Source organism: Pinus tabuliformis, chromosome 8 (assembly GCF_031772625.1).
Source record: "Pinus tabuliformis cultivar Carrire ecotype Pingquan chromosome 8, CPIR1, whole genome shotgun sequence".
Lineage (NCBI taxonomy): Eukaryota > Viridiplantae > Streptophyta > Pinopsida > Pinales > Pinaceae > Pinus > Pinus tabuliformis.
Genome location: NC_142294.1, coordinates 603,950,711 through 603,976,022, shown reverse-complemented (window position 1 = coordinate 603,976,022; position 25,312 = coordinate 603,950,711). Strand labels below are relative to the sequence as shown.

General features: G+C 38.1%; 3 protein-coding genes across 6 annotated transcripts in view; 2 read left to right on the top strand and 1 right to left on the bottom strand.

The window, feature by feature from the left end:
• Positions 1 to 12,015: 12,015 nt before the first annotated feature.
• Positions 12,016 to 13,113, top strand: LOC149236942 (uncharacterized). Its single transcript, XM_089369081.1, has one exon. The coding sequence runs from the start codon at positions 12,016 to 12,018 to the stop codon at positions 13,111 to 13,113; it is 1,098 nt and encodes a 365-aa protein (XP_089225207.1).
• A 1,552-nt stretch (positions 13,114 to 14,665) lies between these two features.
• On the bottom strand, positions 14,666 to 25,262 carry LOC149236941 (uncharacterized). The gene is made up of 7 exons (XM_089369080.1): positions 25,252 to 25,262; positions 24,848 to 25,066; positions 24,643 to 24,721; positions 24,057 to 24,211; positions 20,406 to 20,594; positions 15,060 to 17,693; positions 14,666 to 14,810 (listed from the first exon to the last, which is right to left on the bottom strand). Exons 1-7 carry the CDS (start codon positions 25,260 to 25,262, stop codon positions 14,666 to 14,668), a joined length of 3,432 nt encoding a protein of 1,143 aa, XP_089225206.1.
• LOC149236939 (uncharacterized) overlaps positions 23,259 to 25,312 on the top strand; it is a 32,153-nt gene continuing 30,099 nt past the window's right edge. For all 4 annotated transcript variants that reach the window (XR_016246262.1, XR_016246260.1, XR_016246261.1 and 1 more), the window contains exon 1: positions 23,259 to 23,492. The gene's annotated coding sequence lies outside the window, so the exon portion shown is untranslated. The remainder of the gene's footprint in view (positions 23,493 to 25,312) is intronic.

Sequence of the window (25,312 nt, the reverse complement as noted above, 5' to 3'; positions counted from 1 at the left end):
AAAGACATAATGGCCAGTTTAATATTTTGATGTTAATTTTATTGCTAATGTTTTTGAAAAGCATCACAATGACAAACTTATTTTACATTATTTCCATTTGAAGATGTCATAGTTGATGAAGGGAAGGATAATGTGGGTTTAAGCTAATATGAAAGATAGATGAAGTATCTTGAGCATTTGAATGCTAAGTATAAAGGAGTACTGGAAGAAACATAAGCATAAAGGAGTTTCTATGTCTATTTTTGTCATTCCAAGTTTGTCACTTATATTTTTGTCATTTCAAGTTTGTCATTGATAGCCAGTTGACCATATCAGAGAGGTTGGCGAGGTCCACTTGCCATAACAATGGATCCTGATTTATTGTTTCATCTTCTATATCACATCCTTCTAATGCTCCTTTTTCTATGGCAATATTGCTCCGGTTTGCTATTTTTTGCATTTTTGAACATATGTATTTGATTTGGTATATGTGATTGTCTATCACATGTTGATTTTTGGATGCCATGACACATATTTTCTCCTTGAAAACTGTGACATGTCGAAGTCTAGTCTCCACAAGTTCTTTGACTTATTTTTCTCAAGAAAAAAGTTTAATGAAATATTTATTTTCAATAAAAGAAGAAATGAACACCCTTGGAGAATTAGAATATGTAGTTGTTTGTTCCATTTAAAGTTTATTTGGAATGAATACATTTTGAATTTGATTAAAGTTTATCTTGCATGAATATATTTTGAATTCAATTTAAGATTCACTTTGATATATATATTATAGGCTCGGATAAGTGTTTAATCCCTAAACAACCACTAAATATCAATAGACCAGAAAGCAAATTAACACAGTTCCATGAACAGGGAAGGGCCTAGGTAAGTGGAAAACTATAGAGAGAGAAAGAGAGATTAGCCAGCGCCCTCTATCTAACCATGGGATAACATTCATTAAAGGAATGTGAGGTCTGCAACAAATTGCTGGCCAAAACGGTTTGTGAGTCAGACAAGGCCAATCTCTGTTGGATCTGCAATGTGAAGGCCATCTAGTTGTTCTTAAATTGTAGCTAGGAGCCTCATTTTCCAATTAATTATGATTGAGGAACTAGCTTTGATGACATTGTTTTGGCTTTGGGATGAATGTGTAGAAATTTAGATGAAGTCCTTCCTGCTTGGAATTTGTATTGTAGAAAAGGATTGATGTTCAATTATAAATGAGTTCTGTTCTTTTTCAACTTGAAATGATTAAGAATATAGAAAAATAGAAAAAATATATATTTTCATGAAAATAAAACTATAAGAAAACTAAAAGAAAAACTATGGATAATGAAAATAAAACTGTAAGAAAACTGTGTTGTAATTGAAATAACTAACTTGAATATATTGTCAAATGTTTTGTGATGGTTTGTCTCCAGGGCTAGTGAATAGTTTGAATGTTAAACATGCAACTTCAACAATGGTTGAACTTCATTTTATAGTTTTTTGCACTTGAATTCAATTGGTGGCAAGGATAGTCATGGATTGCAATGACTTCATTTTGAATGTGTGATTTGGATTGATTTGGATGTGGTGCAATAACCGAGAATTTGTTTTTTGTTGATCCATGTGTTTTTATTTGTTTTAATGGGAAATGGAATGGGTTAGGTGTCATTTATTGAATACAATGGGTTTAAATGTTGAATAACACAATAGTTATGGCTGACATACATTCACTTTTATTATGTGCATGTATGGATATGCATTTGGGATACATAGCTTCAGTTCTGATCAGTGGGGGTTGAAGTGACTGCTACTTTGTACTTTTGGAATAGATCATTTTGGAAGGATTTATGGTTTTACCTGTTTTCTAGTTGGGTCAATATGATTTGTACTACCCGTCAATGTTTTGGAAAATTTTGGACATAAATTAAAAGATATTTGCACTTAACGTTATTTGTTTTTGTTTAAATATTGGTTGCACATCTCTCAATTTCGGGTGGCTTGGTGGGATCAGTACTATAACAATCAGTAGTCCCTGCACAACATTAGATATCTCTCAGCTAGTTATCTTTGCCTCTATATCCACCCAACCCCTTCCAACTCCCCTTTCCCCAACTTGGTGGGTAATCTAATTATTATTAAGTTCTTATAGACAACATACCTTGAGGAATGGGTTCTCTCTTACATTAGAGGCTTGAAATGTCTTGTATGACCTGTTACCCCCCTAAAAAAGTAAAATGTCGTGTATACCTCGTTTACCCAAACAAGAAAACAACACAAGCGGGAACCCATTTTTCATAGGAATGAAGAATCTTACACCACATGCTTACTAATGCAAAGTGAGTGGCATAGGCTACACATTTGGAATCAGTCCATTTTACTTTGAAAGCTTCACATTTGGAATCCATCTATTTTACTTTGAAAGCTTCGAATACAATTTTACTTTCTTGAAAATTACACTTCACTCTTAACAAAAATAATGGCCAAGTTATCCTTTCTCTTTTGATCAGGTGTGTATGTATTAATTATTATTATTATTAGTATTTGAATTTAATTAATAAATGAATTATTTCTTTAATTTTTAGTTTATGAAATATATTTTTTATAAATAAAATATATATAATTTATTTTCTTTTCCATTTAAAGTTTACTTATGTATTCTTTTTTAAAATTAAAATAAATTATTTTATATTTTATTATAAAACATCAATAATATTATTGGTTTGGTCACTTTAATTATTATTGATATTGGCACATTGTTTTGTCACTTAAATTAGTATTGATATTATAATTTATTATTAAAGATATGTGGAATTCTTTAAACCTTTAACATATTCTTATCTCAACACTTTATCAGTGAATTGTTTAAAATAAAGACCAGAACATATCCATATGAAATTGATAAAAAAAACCAGAACATATCCATCTTATTTCAAATAAATCAAATATTTTGAATTGCCCGCCTTTCCCGGTAAAAAAAATAGCTAAGCTTCGAAATATTTTATCCCGTTCCCATTAAAATAAATCTAAGCTAATCAATTTATCTAAATTACAATCCCAAGAATTTAAGCCAATTTGGAGCAGATTAAAATATTTAAATCATAATTTCACGATTTCAACTGTTTTCGACCAAAATCACACCTCAAAATAAGTCAATAAGATTCTATTCTCCTCCCACGCCAGTAATCTTCCTCCTTCCATTCAAACGCGCACATATAAAGATATTCCTGCGAAGAAAAAGGTAAAGTTATTCGTTACCAACTAGATGCCATGTTAAGTCACATTACTCACATTTTTGGAACTAATATAATGTGGAAATTTAAGAAAATTGTATAGGGTGTAAAATTATAACTTTGACTAGAAGCTGACACATGTCTAACCTTAACTCTAGATAGTTGTGTTCTTAGGATAGGAAGGGGTTTCTTTGTTAATGTATTTTGCTAGTTTCATAGTTGAACACAACATTTAGACATTGAATAAAGGAAGTAAACAATCCTCTAATAGTCATTTGCCACAATAACCATGGCTAGTACCATTTTTTTTATATTTGTATCAAATGGGACATAGGCCTCACCTTATAGATAGTCTAAAGTCCTATATTGATTTTCATAGAGTACATATTATATTTAATATGTGGATAATATGTGAGTGGTGTAGCTAACTTAGCATCTTTACACCAATTTCAATTTATTCCATCATTTTATGCACTAAACTAGTAATATTAATATAAAATTGAAAATGAAATAATATATAAAGATTTCAAAATCATGTAAAACTTATCGTGACTCAACAACATTTTACAAATCAAGCTAAAGTGACATTTTCTTTTAAATACCTAAATATTAAAAATTTATTTGGAATAAAAAAAAATAATTTAATTAAGGGTGATAGCATGGGGCTAGGTTACACTTTCTCGCAAGAGAGGGTGAGTTTAGGTGAAAAAAAGAGGGTTCGATCAAGAAATTTAAGCACTCGATCAAGTCATTTTTAAGTGCTTAATCGAGCTCCTCGAGCGCCAAAAAAATAGCTCGATCGAGCTATTTGAATTTAAAAATGTTGATTTTTGTAGGTTGGGAGGTACTCCAAGCCTTGAGGATCAAGGGTTTGGAGGAAGGAGCTCCACAAGTCGCCTTATGGGCTTGAAACCCAAGCATGGGGTTTTGCACCCATTGTGATTTGGGCCAAAACCATGAGCACATTCGACATGTGATGGATGAGGATGATAGCTCTCATCGATATCAATCTGACACAATGGAGATCATCTGATTCCGAGTTGGAGAAATGGAGTTTTGAATTTTTGAAGATAATATATGTGGTTGTGGATTAATTTGGGAGAAAAGAGCAGGTCAGCTTGTGTCCAAATTAGACTTGTTGACACCACATGTAGCCCTCATGTTTGCGTATAAATAGGAGGTGATTGTGATCATTTAAAAACATCCAAAAGTGCATTTATCTCTCAAGAAAATACATCCAAGTAGAAGCAATGGCCGAGTAATAGTAGTTGAGTGACAACCAAGTATTAGCAACTAAGCACATCCATGCAAAGGATGAAGGAAACCCACTTAAGAATATTTTTATCTTTTCCTTCTCATTTTTCATGCTCTTTCATGGCCATATTTCTCAGCTTGAGCTTGAAAAATGTTTGCATGTTATTGTCATAGTAATGCTTAGAAAGATATTGCTACTATAAATGCTTATTGAGTTATTTCTAGGAAATTATCATCTCATTGATGTGCTTAACATGCACTGGTTGTTACTATAAACTAGAATATTTCCCCCATCAATTGTGGCTTCTACATTCGATGAGTAGTTATGCAACATAAAGTATTTCCTTATTCCTAGAAACCAAGATTTATCATCTCCTCCCATCTTATGGATTGTTCTATGATTCTTTAGATGTTTATGGATTCCTCTTTAAATGTTCCAATGAGTAATAAAACTTTTGATTCCTTGTAGCACCTCTTATGTGCGATGATATTCCATGGTTTTCTCTTCTCAAATGGACTCTATATCCATCCTCATACCTTGAACTTGATCCATTATTCATTTATTTTTGCAAATGATTTGGGCTATATAATAGTTGAGTGTTTGTTCAATTTTTCTCCTCTTGAGATTTCAACATCCTTTCATTATCAGCTCTACATCTCCATTTTCAAGCTCATTATAGTTTCTACCAACTCCATTGACTCCATTATCTTTCTATAATTTTCAGAATCTATCTCTTTCATGATGATACTTATTCCTCTAACTTCTTCATATATGTTAGGGTTTTTCCCGTCTTACGTGTCTCCTCTTTTGTTCTTTACTTATCCTTTTTGTAGCTTTGACTCTGCAAAAAGTGTACATACCAATAAAATGTCAAATACATCTATATTCCAGGTCTATAACATTATCTTCATCTTCTCATATTTTGAGGAATTCTAAATCACTTCTCCAAGATTTAAACCATAAATTTTTTTTCCTTTTGAATTAGCCTTCCAATGATCACACCCATGCCCAAGTTGGGCTTCTAAATTGGGAGTTATGGCTCTATACATTCCATTCTCATCATGGCCATTTTTCCAAAAAATTAGCCCACAAATTTCATTTTCTCAAGAATTTCAAAAATATAACTTTTAAATTCAAGAATTTCCGTGTGTATTCTTTCATAAGCTATCAAAATACGGTAACAACCTTCCAATTTGGTAATTTCAACACTCAATTACACATTTGTAAGCTTTAGAGACTATTTTCCCTAATTATTCAAAGAGAATTTTCACCAAACACTTGTCACATAAAATGGAACCTCTTCATATATACCTATCTTCTAGCCTATACAATCCTAATGTTGTGACTAGTAGCTTTGAGACCATTGTGTAATGTACCCAATATCCTCTATGCCATTTGAGGATACAAGGTACTTCTTTTAACCACCCAAATTCATACCAATTTACTAAGTAATTAAACTCATTGTTCTGCGATGATTAAGCAACCATGGAAATACATTTATATGCAACATAGACGCAACCATTCAATTATTCATTAAACCATAAATCATATATATAGGCCAGCATTGGCAAACAGAAGAATAAATTGAAAATTAATTCAACCATGACATAAACCACAACATTTAATTATATTAATTCAACACAATTCACATATAAATTTCTAAGCATTTATCTATCTAGAATTGTTGAACTAGTGGTAAAATATGAAGATTCCACCCAACCAAAGTCTCTCTACTATGATATTTATCTCTACAACAAAGGTCACCCTCGAGCTAAGGCTATCAATCCACATGGACAAAATCTTCACATGGATGGTTGTAATTTATCTTTTCACAACCCATTTCCCAATTTGACTATCATTAATTAAATAGATAACAATCCCCAATTCATAAACCTTCTTCTCCATTAGTCTACACAACCCAAGAAATGGGATACCCTTATTTTCTTAGTAGTTCCTAAGGCTATGCCACTAACCCACTTTCCTCTAAGGATCCATCATGGGTTGGCCATTCGGATTCCGGGGAATTGTCATCTCTAGTGAATTTCCTCAATGACAATTATTATCATTTCATAAAACCACAATTCTCACTTAATTCTTAGTTGTAGATTTCCATAATTCACTTACATCATTCTCATGACAATTTTTACTCAAGGATAATTCCTCTAATTTCCTTAAATAAAGGATAGTTCAAAAGGTAATTCAAGATAGGTCACAAGGTAATTCAAGCTTCTAATAGTTCAACCCTCTAATAATCTATATGCTACTTGACATTTGAAACCCACTTTTCAAAACTTTAGCTAGAACAATGGTTTTTTTTTGCATGGTAAAATGTAAACCTTTTAGTTGCATGGCATGAAGGAGAAATGTAACTTTAGAAAGGCATGTGTACCTCATTTATGTGATAACCCCCTAGGTTTAGTTAAATGACAATTAGCTATTAATCAAGGAAAATAATTAAGGTTACAAATACTTTGGGTTAAATCACTTATTAAGGCATTTCCTTAGCCTTATGCTTCTTTATTTCCCCCCTCTTGGAGAGTCATACCCCTTATGTCTTTTGTCCTATTATACAACCAATGATGTATTTTATTATCATTTAATATTTGTTTATAAATTAAATTTATTGGTTTTGGCTATCCATCATGTACATACATAATATTGGAGTGATGATCAAGAACCCACATTTCCACCAAGGAATTCTAAAGCCTCTAAGTAGACCGTGAGTAGACCTTACACTAATGCATACACATTTAGAATGTTCTCCAATCTCATATAAGAATCTTGAGCTTTATATAAAAATACAAATAATTTTATTCAGAGCTGAACAATGCATATTATGCTCTAAGAGCCAACTACGAGTAATGCCTTTTCAAACCCTCAACTTGCATTGAGGACCTCAATTTATAGAGGAGTGTTTTAATATTCCCAAAACTTAGGTTCCAATTAAACCCTCATTCTTCCCCATCACATCCATTATACCCTTAAATATTTCTTTCCTAGTGTGATAAGGGAGGCATTAAGGTATGAGCATTGGTGCTAAAACTCCATGTGGTTAATAATGTTGAAGATGAATATTTGTACTAGGTAATTCTACCCAAAAGGATCACTTCTTGTTAGCTCAACCAGTATAACCCTAAGAGTATCGAGAACATTGAACTTGTATCGAGAAAATTAAACCCATGACCTCTCAATAGTAGAGGTGCTTTAGAAGTACTGTTATTTGTTTGAATACGATGCATAAATGACTGGAGGCGGAGCTCTCGAAGGCGATCATGGCAGAACTAGGGTTCAACGCATGGTAATCCTTGGTTGAATGTCATGGTGGGACAGGTTTCTTTCCGTAACTGTGTTTTAATCATGGGTGCATTGGGGTGGGTCTTCTCCCATCTAGGCAACCAGGGGTTTAGTTGTTAGCGGGTTCGTTTGGCGGATGGAAGTTTTGAAGACCCGGATACAGGCTTTCTTACTGCGGAGTATTTTAGCACACCTGAGAGGTTTTCAGTTCCTTCGCGATTTATTCAAGTCATACCTTAGCTGCATGTGGTTTCTGAAGGGTTTAGTTTATTCTTTGATTACCCCTAGATGGTTTTTGGTCCCCCACTAACATTCCTTCAGGCAGCTGTCAGCCCGATTTCTCGACAGTTATGGAGGCAAAAGACATTTTCTCCGCGGGTTCTACGGAACAACTGCTGTTATGGCCTCAGACCGGGTCAACAGTGGACGATTATTTAACTTTTGAGCATGAACTGGCTTCAGAAGTTGATGCCCTACCCTCACTCTCTCAGCAACTCATACCCTCTATATCGATAGCACCGGAAGCTACGGCCATTCGAGAATACGCGGGCCCTCAACCGCTCAGGGAACCCATATCAGAGGCTTTTTGTGGGAGTGTGCCAGACACACAGGTCCTTGGGTCGGGCTTAGGCTTGTTTCCTGTGGGGATTGAGTTGAATAAACTCTTAGTAGGGTTTCCTCACACACCAGACAATAGGGCGCTGGTCCATACAGCTCCACAGGACTCGGGAAACCCTCCACAGGGCAACTTCACGGAAATAGGCATTATCTCAGGGTTCTTCGACAATCTTAAGGCAAAAGGACCATTGACAGGGAAAGACAAGGCTGCACTAGTGGATGACCCGGAGGATAGGGTGGCAACAAACTTTACCAACAAACAAACAAGGACTACAAAAAGGAAAAAGCGCCTCCCTCTGAGCAGCAACAAAATCTTCTTAAAACTAGTTGAAGACACTCCTTTCAGTGCGGCAATGGACTCGACAGAAAAGGTTCTGGTTGGACGTGTTAGGGGCAAACACTACAGTGTTGAGCGTCTTTAGAAGTGGACGATGGAGGTTTGGGGACACCATCTGTCGGAACCCCCTCGTGTGCAAACCTTTGTCAGGGGTTGGTTTGCACTGCGCTTCAAAAGCATTGCCCAAACCAATTGGGTGCTCACTACAATTTGGCACGTTGATCAAGCTCCAGTCCTCCTTCAAAGATGGACTCCAATGTTTGATCCAGAGACTGAAAAGACGGGGACTGGACCAGTTTGGGTACGTCTCCCGAGTCTTCCTGTACACTTCTGGACTGAGCAGATATTCAGACAGATTAGGGACGCCTTGGGTTCGTATCTCACACATGATGAATCTTATATCATTACAGGAAGAATGGCTTATGCCAGAATATTAGTACATATGGACCTCTCGGGAGGGCTCCCGGAATATATCAACATACAATGGAGGGATGCGACGCGGAGGCAAATGCTAGACTATTAGGGGGTACCTTTCAGATGTAGGCGCTACCACAAGGTGGGGCACCTTTTCAAAGATTGCCCACTGAACAAATCGAATAGCAGGAAATCAGTGAGGAATTTTCCCCAGGTTCCATCGGATCAGGATGCTCTATCTCATGGAGACCTTGCAAGAGAGGAATTGCCTCGTGCCTCTGAGGAATTTCATAGGATTTCTACTCCTCACTCTGGGGGAACAGGAACATTATCGAGCCTTGGTTTGCGTTCAGCGGAGCAGGCCCAGAACACTCCAAGGAAGCGTGGTCGACCGCCTCACCATCCCCCTCCACCTGTTCCTAGCACGACAGCGACGGCCTTGGGAGATTCCTATTCTTCGGGTATGCATTCCTATCACTTACCCACCACACAATGCTTTTCTGATATTCATAATTCAATATCTGAACAGTTATTGAGTCCGGGTACTGATATCCCTCTGGAGCCCCCTGTTACTAGTATTTGTGCCATTATCTCTCCCCCCCGCCCCCTGACCTCCTATGCCCCCACTCCCCCAGCACTGCTTTGTACCCCCCCCCCCCCCCCCCCCCCCCCGCAGTCCTAGGCTATAATGTTGGAGGCCTTGGTCCCTCGATACAATACCCGGTCTCGAACGAAACTTTCGACTAAGGACCAGGTTGGACTGGATATTCTCCACCCCCCCTCCCTATCAATCCCTCCCGAGGCCGTCCTTCTGATCTCAAAATTGCACAAGCTCAAGCTGATGTTGACATTGCTTTGGGCAAGCAATCTACTATCACTGGGGTTCTTAGAGCAAGATCAACCCTTTCCGAACCCCCTCCATGAAGATTCTATCCTACAATTGCAGATGGCTTGCTAGGCCCGATAAAAAACTAGCACTCCGCCGGCTACTCTATGTTGACTCTTTGGATATCATATTCCTTCAGGAGACCTTGGGTCAATCTAATGATATAGCTAGGACCCTGGAACACTATCTGCCGGGATGGAGATTTTCAGGATTGGATGCACACGGCCGCTCTGGAGGTCTTGCTTTGGGCTTAAATACTCGAACTATTAAAGAAATCAGTTGCTGGGGAGGAAAGGGTTTTATTGGGGTTGATGTATACTCTGCTGAGTTGGGGACTCCCTTCAGAGTTGTCAATATTTATGGACCTTGCCTGAATCGCCCTGCATTCTAGGATTGCCTTCTTGATTCGGAACAATTTTCAGCTGGTAACCTGATTGTTGGAGGGGATTTAAATTTTTCAATAGGCTGCATCGAATCTTGGGTTCAACGAGCACAAAGGGACTCTCTCTCAGACTACTTCTTGTCCATATTGGAACTTTACCATCTGATAGACATCCCTATTGCAAAATTACAGGCCACTTGGAGAAATAATAGGGTGGGGGATAATGGCCTTGCTAGGAGGCTGGATCGATTTCTGGTTAAGGAGCAGATTATGGATATGGGCCTCAATATTAGACAATGGGTTGGGACAGGTGGGCTCTCTAATCACTTGCCTATTTATATGGAAATAGGTCGAGGAAGAGACAGGCCGAAGGGTCCTTTCAAGTTCAGTTCTACCTGGCTTAAGGATGCTTCATATATCAGCATGGTCAATGAATTTTGGAAATCAAAACCACCAGGGGTTGGAGGTATAGCTTCGGCTGGATTTATTAGCAACTTAACGGAGTTGAAGAAGATGTCTAAAAACTTGGCCTATCAAAAAAGACTTTAGGATGATCATTCGTTGAGACTGATTGAGAATGAACTGGAGGTATTTGAAAAAGAGCTGGGAGGGCTATTCAGATCTGAGGAGCACAAGAATAACATCACACCCCTCTACTCAGCCCATGGTAAGATCCTCAAAGAAAAGGAAGACAAATGGAGATTGAGGAGCAGGGCCATCTGGATTCAGGAAGGGGATGCAAATACTAAATTCTTTCATAAATTTGCAAATGGGAGGAAAGTTGTCAACACTATTTGGCAAATGCAAGATGAACAGGGAAGGACAACACACACTTTCCCTCAGCTCGCCTCTCTTGCAAGCTCACACTTTAAACAGGCCTATAACGACCCCGGGGAGATTAACTTAGCAGAAATTATCGGAGTCGCTTAGCGCTTCCCAAGATATGTGGAACAAGATGAGGAGGAGGAATTGATATAGGAGGTCACTTTGGGGGAGTTGGAGGACACTTTAAAGTGGTTCAGCAAGGACAAAAGCCCTGGACCTGATGGTTGTTCCATCAAATTTTACTTGGAATTTTTTGAGTTGATTGGACCGGATCTCCTCAGAGTTGTGGAGGAGTCAAGGGTTTCAGGACATTTGGAAGTAGCCATTACATCCACCTTCATTGCTCTGATCCCGAAGGCTGACAATCCGTCCACCTTTGATGAATTCCGCCCCATTTCGCTCTGTAACTGTCTGCATAAGATTTTTTCCAAAATTATTGCAAACAGATTGAAGCCTATCTTATCTAAACGCATCCTACCTGAACAATTTGCGTTCCTAAAGGATAGACAAATACATGAGGCGATTGGTACGGCTCAAGAAGTATTACACACTCTACACAGCAAGAAAGGCAAAGGTATGATAATGAAGGTGGATTTAGCTAAAGCTTTTGACCGGGTGAATTGGTTATATCTGAGAATGCTTCTTACCCACCTTGGTTTCCCTTTTATTTTCATTAAATGGATTATGGGATGCATCACTAACATTCCTTTCAGTGTATTGGTCAATGGGAGTGCATCCCCTTTTTTTTCCTCGGCTCGTGGCTTACGATAGGGGTGTCCTCTCTCCCCTCTGCTTTTTCTCTTGATTATGGAAGGCCTTGGTCGGATAATATCGGAAGAGCATAGAAGAGGCAGACTCTCTGGTATCAAGATTACAGATGACTGCACGCTCACAGACCTTCTTTTCGTGGATGACGTGCTGATATTTCTCAATGGAAGTGTGGGGGATATAACATCGATCAAAGATATATTCTCCTTATTTCAAAAGGCCACTGGGATGATCATCAATGAAGTAAAATCAACATTGATGATTGCAACTTGCACACAGCATGAAATTCATTATGCCCTCCATAGATTTAACTTTACATTGATTGCTCTGGAGGAGGGGCTGAAATATTTGGGATACAAGTTGAAGCCGATAGGATATAAGATTGCAGACTGGACTTGGCTCATTGTTAAGCTGGAAAAATGGCTAAGTACATGGTACTTAAGATTATTATCTCGCGCAGGTCGTCTGACACTCATCAAGAGTGTACTGGAAGAGACCCTGGTCTATTGGATGTCTCTTGCCTGGATTCCTAGGGGCATTCTGGCGAGGATACAAAATATTTGTTGCAGATTCTTATGGAGGGGTAATCAGCCGGGAAGAATATTTTCATGGGCAAAATGGGATGCCCTCACACTTCCAAAAAAATGGGGTGGCTGGGGACTCAAAAAGCTTGATGAATTTTCCTCAGCCCTGACTGCAAAACTTGGTCGGCATTTGGTAGCATCGAACAGTCTGTGGACAAGAGTGGCTTACTCGAAACATATCGCCCCTACTCATGTACTGGAATGGATTAGAAGACCGGAAAGGCTCTACACAGGTATTTCGATTATTTGGAAGGCTGTCCTGAAAGCTTTGGATCCCATCTGCGCGGGCATCACCTGGAGAATTCATTCGGGGAACAAGGTTCGCATTGGTATTGACCCGTGGATTGGCTGCGGGAATATGCACAGATTACCTCTAGATCTCTTATTGCACCTAAGGGAGCAACATATCACTCACCTTGCACACATTGCTGATGAGAACAACACCACTTTTATTCAACAGGCTTGGAAGTCCGATCTCCAACTCAACATTCCTCCACCATGGCAGCAGCATTGGAGGAACTATATACAAGCCCTCCTAGAGGCTCATATCTGATTGAAAAGGGGTGATGACGAGATCATCTGGGCACTGGCGAAATCAGGGAGATACACTCCAAAGGAGGGATACATTGTGCCGGCGGATCCTCGGAAGCCCCCCATTCTACAGAAGTGGTGGAAACACCTCTGGAAACTCAAGGTCCCTCCTAGATCCAAACTTTTAATGTGGTGCATTATGAGAAATAAAATTCCAACAGGGGATAACCTGATGAAGCGATCCTACTTTGGCCCACACTGGTGTCATTTTTGCAATAAGGATGGTGAATCAACTTCCCACATTTTCTTGAACTACCCTGTAATTCGCCACTTATGGAACCTTGTATCAACTGCTATACCATCAATTTGTATCTGGCACCCGGGCACTCTGGAAGAGGCCTAGAACCATTGGCATTCCTCTGTCACACCCCACAAACTGAGAAATCTCCCCTTGTTGATTTGTTGGGCTGTCTGGATTGCCCGCAATCAGCTTATTTTTCAAAATTCCCCTCCTAGGTGGACCATCATTGCAGCCTTGATCATAGTGGATTATGACCTCATCCCTGATGACCTGCCCTTAGCTAGAGCCCGAATCATCACTCATGAACTGATTGATCCCAACCGTCCCTGGGCATATTTTGATGGGGCTGCTCAAGTGGAAGGTTATGGGGGGGGGGTGTGCTATTCTTCACCTATCTGAGCGGCACTCATTCTGACTATCCATGGGATTGAGAGGGGGAACTAATAACTTTGCTGAACTTTTAGCAGCCTATTATATCATCTGTTTTGCTTCAGAGAAGAACTGCCATGCTCTTCAACTGTTTGGTGACTCTAAGATTGTCTGCGATTGGTTGAATAAGTGTTCCTATTGCTGGTCTTTTTCATTGAGACACATACTAGATGAAGCATTAAGATTGATCTCCAATTTTGATTTCTTTTCATGTAATCACATCTACAGGGAGCGGAACACAGAGGCTGACCGTCTTTCCAAAGAAGGCGCGATCTAGGAGCAGGGCATCTGGCTGATCAATGAACAGATTGATGGAGTTAGCTACCAGTACTATCACAGACCCTTTATGGACATATTGGTCTAATTTTTGGATAGTTTTTACAGACATTGTACATATTTATTTTGCTGTTTATGAACTGTTTTGCGGCCAATATGATTGGCACTGCACATATTTTTGGTATTATCTCCCTACGTGGACCAAGAGAATATTTTTTTTTCCCATGGAAAAAGTCGTAATTTCTATTAATTTATAAGAAATTACATTTTGTAGATGCCGAGGCATATGCATATGGAGGCATGTTTGCCTATCAAGATACATGAAACTGTCTAGATAATGAAAAAAGCTTAACTGCTAATCGTTGTTACTCCACGCAGGGAGTCTGTAATCAACCATATTGTATCAAAACTTCCCTCAACAGAAAGAGGGAAAAAGGTTCAAAATTGTATCATCTCTACGCAGAGAGAGATATATTATGTACCGAAACCAACACTGTTGTATATACAGCCGTTAAAATAGATATGAAAAAAACATAATTTATACAATGAGATCAACAAAATATTGGGCTTATAGCCCAATTTGTCCATGTTCTACAAAAGGTCTGTGGTAATATTGATGGTAAGTACCATCAATTTCCTCCTGAATCAACCAGTCATTGCCCTGTAGATGCGCTGCCTCTTTTGAAAGTTGATCAGCCTCCGAGTTTTGTTCCCTGTAAATATGTCGACAGACAAAGGAGTCAAATGTGGCTATCAATCTACGAGCTTCTCCTAGTATATGCCTCAAAGTATATGCATTGCAGTGTGATGCATTGTTGAGCCAATTACACACAATTTTTGAGTCACCAAACAATTGAAGATGTCTGCAATGATGTTCTAATGCAAAGTATATGAGATGTTTTGTTGTACAGAGTTCAACAAAGTTGTTAGTACCCCTGCCCAGGTTTATTTGAATTTTAAACCTGTGAGAATCATTCAGGAAAAGTATGGCTCCCCCACCACATCCTGCTTCCTGAGCAGAACCATCAAAATATGCCCATGGTTTGGATTTGTCTATGATTTCAGGTATGATGGTGCGCGGAGGGGCTATGGTGTCATCCTCGGGAAGGAGATCATAATCAGCGATAGTGTGAAGTAGAATGGTAGGCCAGTGGGGGTCCTTGAGATTGAAAATGGAGTGGTTTCTAGCAATCCAAATGGCCCAACAGGCTAGGAGAGGCATGTTCCTGGCTTTTCCTTTGTAGGCTTGGCACCAGGAATTCCAGGCCTCATGTATGTTGTTACCGTGCCAGGGGATCAGGGAAGGGTAGTGTGCAGTAAGACAGTTCCAAAACTCCTTAGTGGACGGGCAGTTCAGGAAGAGGTGTTCGGTATTCTCTTCATCAAGTCGACAAAGATGACATCGAAAAGGGCCATGAAAGGTTCTTTTCATCAGATTGGCACCAGTAGGGATCTTATCAAATAGAATGTTCCACAGTAACAGGCGGGTACGAGGGGCAGCCTTGAGTTTCCAAAAATATCTCCAGTTCGGGTCGATAGATTGTGGTTTGTGGGGGTCCATGAGTCTGATGTATCCTTCTTTAGGGGAATATGATCCGGATTTTGCGAATGCCCAAATAATTTCATCCGGTTCCTCTGTCAGTCGGATATGTGCCTGTGAGAGAGCTTCAATGTATTGTTGCCAGTCAAGTCGCCATTGCTCAGGGATATCCAAATCGTGTGCCGATTTCCATGCCTGATGAAGGACGGTGGAATTGTTGCGATCGCCAATGTGCTTGATGTAGATGATGCCCCTGTAATTTAGGAATCTTATCAATTCAGCTGGCAACCTGTGTGCGTTCCCACATCCCACCCAAGGATCCGTGCCAATGCGGACTGCATTTCCTTCATTTATTCTCCAGGTAATTCCTTGTCGCAATAGAGGAAGCGCGTTCATCATTGCCTTCCATATGTTGGAGATATTACTGTTGGTGGGGTGTGTCTGCCTAAACCAATCCATCAAATTCATAGGCCAAATGTATTTTGCATGAGCAACCCGAGTCCAGAGACTATTAGAGGTAATGAGTTGCCAGCCAAGTTTAGCAGCCAAGGCTTTCGAAAATAGTTCAAGTCTTTTTATGCCCCATCCTCCCCATCGTTTTGGAAATGCTATTCTATCCCATTTGACCCAGGCAAAAATTTTCCCGGGTTGATTACCCTTCCATAAAAATCTGCAACATATACTTTGGAGCCTGTTCAGAATGCCTTTCGGTATCCATGCCAGAGTCATCCAGAACACAGGTGTGGCCTCGATAACTGCCTTTATGAGGATTAATCTGCCGGCCCGGGAAAGGTATTTATGGTACCAGATCTGTAAGCGTTTTTCCACCTTTGCAATAAGCCACGTCCAGTCTGCAATCCTATATCTGAGAGGCTTTAATCGGAAGCCCAGGTATTTAAGCCCGTCTTCCAGGTTGAGTGCAGAGAAGGGAAAACGCTGGGTAGTGTAAATGGTCTCATGCTGAGAGCAACCGATTATGGTAATTGTAGATTTTCCCTCATTAATCATCATCCCGGTTGCCTGTTGAAAGAGTTTGAAAATATTATGCAGTACTGTGGAGTCGCCAATGCTACCATTTAAGAAGATCAGAACATCATCAACAAACAAGAGATGGGTCAAATAGAAGTTCTCCGATATCTTAATGCCGACCAACTGATTTCTGTTCCGGGCAGCAATGATGGATCGGCTTAGGCCTTCCATAATTAATAAAAAAAGTAGAGGGGAGAGAGGGCAACCCTGCCTGAGCCCTCTCTCAGATAGGAAGAAAGGAGTAGCTTCCCCATTAAGTAAGACACTGTAAGATACATCCTTAATGCAGCTCATAATCCATTTAATGTATGCGAAAGGGAAACCCAGATGAGTCAATATTAATCTGATATAGAGCCAATTAGCTCTATCAAAGGCCTTGGATAGGTCCACCTTTAAGATCATGCCCTTCTGCTTCTTTGTCTGTAGAGTGTGGAGCAGTTCCTGTGCAGTGGCAATCGCCTCATGTATCTGTCGATGCTGTAGAAAAGCAAATTGCTCAGGAGATATATGCCTAGACAGTATGGGCTTCAGGCGATTTGCGATGATCTTAGCAATGATTTTATACAGACAGTTACAAAGGGAGATGGGTCTGAAATCATTAAAGGAGGAAGGGGAATCAGATTTCGGAATGAGGGCAATAAAAGTGGATTTGATGGCCGAGGGGATATTGCCACTTCTTCTACAGTCCTCCACGATCCTGAGTAAATCATCCCCCAGGATGTCAAAGAAAGCAATATAGAATTCGATGGTCCACCCATCCGGTCCAGGGCTCTTATCTTTTTTAAACCATTTTATGGTGGCCTCAAGTTCTTCCTTCGACACTGCCATCATCAGATTCTCCGAGTCCTCTTGTTCTACAAATCTAGGAAAGAGTTCTGCAACCCGCATTATCTCCAGGATGTTCACCTCACGAGGTGCCTTGTAGATGGACTTGAAGTGCTCATTGGCGAGCCTGGCCAAACCCTGTTGATCTGATACCACTTGGCCCTGATCGTTTTGAAGCTCCCAGATAGTGTTAATGGCTTTCCTACCATTGGCGAATTTATGATAGAACTTAGTATTGTTACCAAGAGAATATTTACATGGCTGTTTGGTTTATTTTTTGGACTCCTCCCTGACTCTGTTGGGGCTACTACCCAGATGAAAAATTGGTAGTAGGTTTTGATATTTCATCAGTTTTGTTTTATGTCGATAGAAATATCGGAATATGCATATGCATCTACAAAATGTAATTTCTTCCACTAATGAAATTATGAATTTTTCCATGGGAAAAAAAAAGTAGAAGTGCTTTAGTCACGGGGTCTTCACTCAATGAACCTCTAACATAGCATGTGCGTTCGTGGCATACTAAACAATACCATTAATTTGACTACATATTGGAAAATACCTTTAAAAATAACATTATCTAACCCCCTACCAATACGAACCCAATACACCTTCCCAATTTAAAAAGCCCCTACTTTCACTAAATATTGCAGGTATCCATTTTTTCATTAACATTTTTGATACCCCTTTATGTTTTTTCATTAACTTTGAGCTCCATTTTTTATACTTGCAAATATAAAAACCCTTTACACCCTATTATATGCACAATATATTATGTCATTTTCCCCTCAATACATACCCCCAATATGAATGCACGTGGTATGGTATTGCTCCGTCAGTGAAGCCCCCATGGCTTTAATGATGAGGACTTGACCAATTAACCTAACCCTGGAGGCTTAACTCTTGAACATAAATAAGTATTCATTGTTATTTATTTTTTAATCACAAATTAATTAAATAAAAACTTCTTTCTCTATTTATAAAACCAATTTATAATTAAAAGTATTTTTTTTATAATTATTAATAGCCTATAACAAAATTAACCTTTTAATTTTTAATTGGTATTAAAAGTAAATTTAAATTTATTTAGATTTTTTTTTCTTTTTATTTAAAGTTTTCCTTATATTTTTTAATCTAAAAATTACTTGTATTTTTAAAAAATTTCAACATAGGTCTTTTTTAATTATGTTTTAATTTAACTTTACCTAATGTTATGTGACAACATATTCCTCATATTTTTTTGTAAAATACCTTTGTGTGTAATAAAAGTGTGTCAAAGGAAGAACTAGACCTTTATCATGATGAATGTTGAGAAAGAAGCTTGACAAAATCATAACTTTCCAAGGCCTAATTAATTTTTGGCAAAATAATCTAGTGGGATGATTGAGTGGTTGGTACAAATGGATGTTATCCCCTCCTCTTGGTTTCAAAACTCACTCGGCACATCTTTGACCCCTTCTAATAAGACTCAAGGAGTATGTTCCCCTACCCTTGTGGAGTCTCCAAGGTTACTCCAACGAGTTAACCTGAAAAAAGGAAAAATGTGATTCATAAATGTTAATATCAATATTTTTTAAAATGGCTTTAAATTCCTTTAAATTTAATAAAAAAATATGATATTTTTTTTTTTTTTCAAATTTCCATTATAATCTTAACATCTAAGAAACAATTATACCCCATCCTTAATATCCATCCCAATCCCTTCTAGTTATCCTTTGCCTCTGTATCCACCCCAATCCCTACCAACTCCCCTTAGGTAAGCTAATTATTAAGTTACTATAGGCAATATGCTTTGAGGAATGATGCTTTGAGGAATGGACTCTCTCTTACATTAGAGACCTGAAATGTCTTGTATGACCCCTTTACCTAAACAAGAGAAAGTGAAATGTCTTATATGTCCTGTTTACCCAAACAAAACAATAATTTTTTTTCAAATATACATTATAATCTTAACATCTAAGAAACAATTATACCTATCCTTAATATCCATCCCAAACCCTTCTAGCTACCCTTTGGCTCTATATCCACCCATCCCTTCCAATTCTCCTTTCCCCAACTTCGTGGGTAAATTAATTATTAAGTTGTTGAATTTAAGCTTCTGTGATCCATATCAAGTTTTTTGAGAATATTTTTCGGCGTAAATCACATTCCAATGCATTTGTCGACGCGTTTCGAACCAACTAGTGTGGTTCATATGCCTTGAGAAATAGAACTCTCTTACATTAGTGGCTTGAAATGTCTTGTATGACCCCTTTACCCAAACAAAATAAAATAAAATGTCGTGTATGCCCCGTTTACCCAAACAAGAGAACAACACGAATGAAGAAGCCATTTTTCATAGAAATGAAAAATCTTACAACTCGTGGTTACTCATGCAAAATGAGTAGGGTAGGCTACACATTCAAAATCCATCCATTTTACTTTCAAAGCTTTGAATAAGATTTCACTTTCTTGATCATTACACTTTGCTCTTAAAAAAAATAATAGACAAGTTATTCTTTCCCTTTTGACTATGTGTATGTGTTAATTATTATATAATTATTATTATTTCAATTTAATTAATAAATGAATTATTTCTTTAACTTTTTAGTTATGAAATGTTTTTTTATAGGTAAAATATATATAGTTTATTTTATTTTCAATTTATATGTATAGTTTTTTAAGCTAAAAAAAATTATTTTCTATTTCATTATAATAAAAATAAAAATAAACATATTTCTTAAATTTTAATTAAATCATTATAAAATATGAATGATATTATTGGCATTTTAATTATTGTTAATATTATAATTTAGTATAAAAGAAATGTGAAATTCTTTACAGTTTATATATATCATTTTAGTCAAAAATTAAGTAGTGAAAAGTGTTTTATCTTAACATTTTATTAGTGTGTTGTTTAAAATGAAAGAAATACCTAATTCTTTTCATGATATGATTGAAGAAGCCAGTGCACATGAGTGCATGATGTGGCGGCGGGGGCAGTCGGTTTGCACGCTCCCCGGCCGTGTTCGAGTCCGGTTGGCACGCTCCCCGGCTGTGTTCGAGCACTGTGGTGCTGTGCGCTGCAGTGTATTTGATCCCAGCTTGATATGTACCGCTGCGGCTGCAGCATATTCGTTGTAATGTGAATCCCAATGTGACGGCTATATGTAAAGAAAAGAGGGCCCATATATGCTTCTAAGGGGAACTAGCCCCTCCCATTTTAAAATGATTGAAGAAGCCAAAATATATCCATATAAAATTGATAAAAAACTAGAATGTTTATTTCAGAGAGATGGAATTTTTTGAAATACGAACCTGTCCTTCTAAAAAAATTAATCATCAAATTTTTTTATCCCATTTCTATTAAAATTAATCTAAGCTAATCAATTTATTTAAATTACCATTCCAAGAATTTAAGCCAATTTGGAGCAGATTAAAATATTTAAATCATACTTTTTAAAAGCGATTACAGTGTCGCGATTTCAACTGTTCCTGCTTTCGATCAAAATCACACCTTAAAAGAATATAAAGATATTATTGGCAAAGAAAAAGGTAAAGTTATTCGTTGCCGTTCCGCAGAACAATCGATAATGTGAGCATAAAGAGGCATCAGAGTGAAGAACAGGGTGAGCAAAACAGAGGAAACGAAACTTAGCTGAAGCTTTTGTCACGCGGATTGGCATATCAAAGGGGAGAATCACGAAGCAAGATGCACGCGAGTGTCAAATATGGGCCTAGAAAAACTGGATAATCAGAGAACCCCAAAAATTTTGCAGTTGCAGAGGTCTGTTTGGTTGAAAAATCTCAGATTGTGGGCAAGGAAGATGACATTGGTATTATTTCTGCATTTGCACGGATATTGCAATATTGCTTGGGTTAAGAGCAGTTGCCGTTGCTGGGATGGGAGGAGTGGGGAAGAATCTCATGGTCGAAACTCCCCAAGAATGTTTCGACCATTTAGTTTGGCTGGCAATATGTCACAAACTCGCGGGTGCCGCTCATTGCTGAAGCTACGGAAGCGTTTAAACCGAGTGGGGTTGTTCTTACCAACAAAAAAAGGCCCATTGGCCGATTCCCACGGTATTAGGTTTGAGTGGCCAGTGAGAGTGTGGCTTTACGCCAAATCAATTCAGTGTCCTGCAACTCAATGCATATCGTGTGTGCACAATGCCTAATGGAACTCTTATGCTCCGCTCAATGAACCCTGCAACTCAATCGAATTAAGAGCTGTGAAGTGTCATATATTCACAATGAGCAATAGCCGGAGGCGCAAAAAGCCATAGCATAGAAGATGCAACTTTGGTGCCTTGCCAGCAGTCGGGCCAAGAAGAGACAGAGAAGACTTCTTTTATGGATGACATAATTCCAATATTAATTACAGAGGCCTAGACAAAATTTCTGATCCGACACAGCCACGCTTGTCACATAATAAAATGTGAGTTGAATAGTTTCAATACCTTTAGGGTTTCTGGAAGGAACACATTCTTAGAAATTGTATGGTTATAAAAAAGTATTCTCCATCAATGGACGATGAAGAAATACTAGTACCGCTGAAGTATTTGTGAATGGATATATTATTTGCTTACTGTGTAGAGAGTTTCACTTTTTATTATGCATATCTGTTATTGGTTTGTATATGTTATCATTGAATTCAAATCTCACTTTTATACATTTTTATCTTTTCATTACTTTTCTGCTAAATTTTCCATTGGTCTTTAGGAACCAGCCCAATGTATAATATTCAAAGGGTTTGTGAATTTCTCAATTATTTTGCCATTTCATGATTCTCTGTACCTTCCCTTTTCCGGGGTGGAAATCATTGGTTCGCATTGAACTCTATTCATTCTCTTTTTTTAAATTCCTGTCAAATCTTATTTATTTTTTTATATTGATACCAGTTCCATACCAGATCTGTCTTGCTAAAACTAAATTAGCCCTTGACTAAAAATAAAAATTAGACTATAAAATATGCAGGTATCCTCTCAGCAATCATCCAAACTGTAGTCACATCTTACTCAATATTCAATTATATGACTGACTGAATTCAAAAACCAAAAAGCAAGGGACTGCAAAGCTAAAAATGCCAGGAGTGCAACAAAACTTTAAACGTATTCACCCTGTGTAATCATTCATGCTTTAAACACATTTATTTTGCCTTCTTACTTTAAACACATTTATTTTGCAGTCATAGCCATAGTCATTCTATTTAGGTAACAACAGTCTTTGTTACATTCTAATGAGTATCAATATTTCATACCAACAACAAATTTGTTTACAAACAATTTTATATTTTACTTTTTCTGTGTACTAAGTACTGTGTCTGGGTACTCATAGAGTCTATCTGCTTAGAGCTGAGAATGTTCTTCGTCATTGTAACTTTTGAACCATTTTCTCAATAATATAATAATTTTCAATGTTGATAGTTTTGGTAGTTGCTGATTTACTTTTAAATAATGTGTATAAGTTCCCTGGCCAACCCCATTCTATAATCTGTGATAGGGATCCCAAGTTTATTGATCACTGTTGGTAAGAATTATTCAAATTAATAAGGGTCACTATGGGTATTGCATAGAAAAATGAGATTTAATTTTGTTAATATATTTCAGAAATTTTAGTTTATGAATTTTTACGCGGTAAGGCGTTTCCTTTGAGAAAGACATCCCTAATATGTGACGTGTGCCATCCTGACCCATTGATTCTGTGTTAGACGATTGGGGTGTTTTCCACCGTTGATTTCATATGTTTTTTTAATTCAAAATGTCTTTTTTTTCCACCGGGCCACAAGAAACGTGTCTTTGTTTCTTCCCTGACGACCGCGTAGCTCGCGTAGCGTTCTGCTTCCTACCAGAACTTTATATAGGTTCTGCTTCCTACCAGAGCTTTATATAGGCACAGATTGTCTTTGTTTCTTCCCTGCATGACGGCCGCTCTGCTTCCTACCAGAACTTTATATAGGCACTGATTTTCATCCGGAGGTAACCAGCTCCACACAAGGGTAACCAGCTCCAGACAAGGACAGGTAATTCTTTGTTTTCTGTTAACGTTTTGTTTATGAAACTCAGTCATGTATCTTAGGGCTTTCCCATAGACTTATTCCTCCAAGATTATTCGCATAGACTTCACAGTATACATCGGTGTTTCACAGGTTTACTCATTTCCAGTTAATGAATAAGATTGCTGAAATCTCTCTTTACAGTTCATTCTATAAATGAACAGGGTTATGGGTTTCATTCTTATCGTTTTGACGAATACTGTTATTTGCATTTGCTCGCTGTATATAATTTCTACAGCGGAGATTTCCCAGTTTCCCCAATGGAGCTCTTTCTTTGAAATTGGGGTTTCTTCCCCAAGAGGGTCAATCTACCTGAACAGGTTATCCTGGCTGGAGGATAGGTATTTTAATACCTCACTTACCCTCAGACCAGTGTATTGGCACTATGAACATGGTTCATTTACTCCCTTTACTTTAGCTTTACTTTAGCTTATCAGTCACAGTGTCTCTGTTGATTATGGGTTGAATAACATTACCATTTCAATCCTGTTAGACAGGTAATCTAATCTTTTTAAGTAATAGGACGAATACAACTCTGAAAAAATGAATCTCAGAACAGCTTCCTCGAGTTCTGAGTCTTGCAGCAAAGGGCATTTTATAATGTCAAGATCAGCAGACTTGACACTGTAAATTTCCAATAATCTCGTGGCATAAGGACGGTTCTTCACATACATGTCAAGGATCCTCTGCTCATCTAATTTGATCACATGAACCGGATTAGGAATAGGGTTGTAAAGTGGCATTGTACTTAGAAAATTAAATACTGTGGCGAAGCTTGATCCTAGCTTCTTAGCTGTAAGTGAATAACGGTGGCAGTGAGTATCAGAAGGTCCATATTCTTCTGCGTCTTATCAGTGATAATATTGAGTATGATCTGACACTAAGAAACTCCATGATCTCATGTTCCAGAAGGAAAAACCTTGCCAAATGCTTTAATCTTCTTTTTGGAATTTCCACGCGCTATCGGTGATTAAATCTATTAGGGTATAAGCAAATACTTTTAAGGATTTGTAAAACGACCCATATTTCTTACAAATTCAAGTTTGAACTTCTATGAGTTTGTACTATGTCTTAGAATCACGGGACACTGGTTATATGAAAAATAAAAGTAACTTACCTTCAACTCTGGGTTCTGCAGAGGATCTATATAAGGTTTCGTCATTCTCTCAAGGTTGGCGTGCAGAAGAGAAGGTGCCCTTTTTCAGAGACGTGATGAAACTAGCGTTCAATGCAAACATGTTTCGAAGATATTGGACTTTAGGGGTTTTAGGGGTCTGACATTTTTGTAGACTGATGTCAAGCGATCTGGATGCCTTCCATACATATGCCAAGTCCGTTCCAGTAAGGCCCAGCTGGATGTTTTCATCAGCTCAATCTTTGGCTTCAACTGCAGATCAACATTAAGAAAAAGAACAGCTGGGTACACAACGATCGCGCTTGCCAGATCTCCAGTGAATCCTGGGTCTCTGAAGAGCTCAACCGCTTGGTGGGTTGTTTTGGTTGATCTAATATGAACATAGATGCCCTGATTCTCATGACCGCTGATAGTTAAAGGCAGTCAATAAGGGTATCCTTGCTCAGAACGAGATCCACCAAAACAGCCCAGCAAGCGGTTCAGCGCTTCAACGACTCGTGCCCTGCTGAAAGTTGAAGGTAACCCAACTCACAGTTGTTGAGTTAGAACTGAAAGTGTGATAATTCGGTTGGATGTGTGTTTCGTAGTTACGGGTTCGTCATTATCGTGCTTAGAGCATTGCATTTGCTAAATAATCATGAAACATAATCAT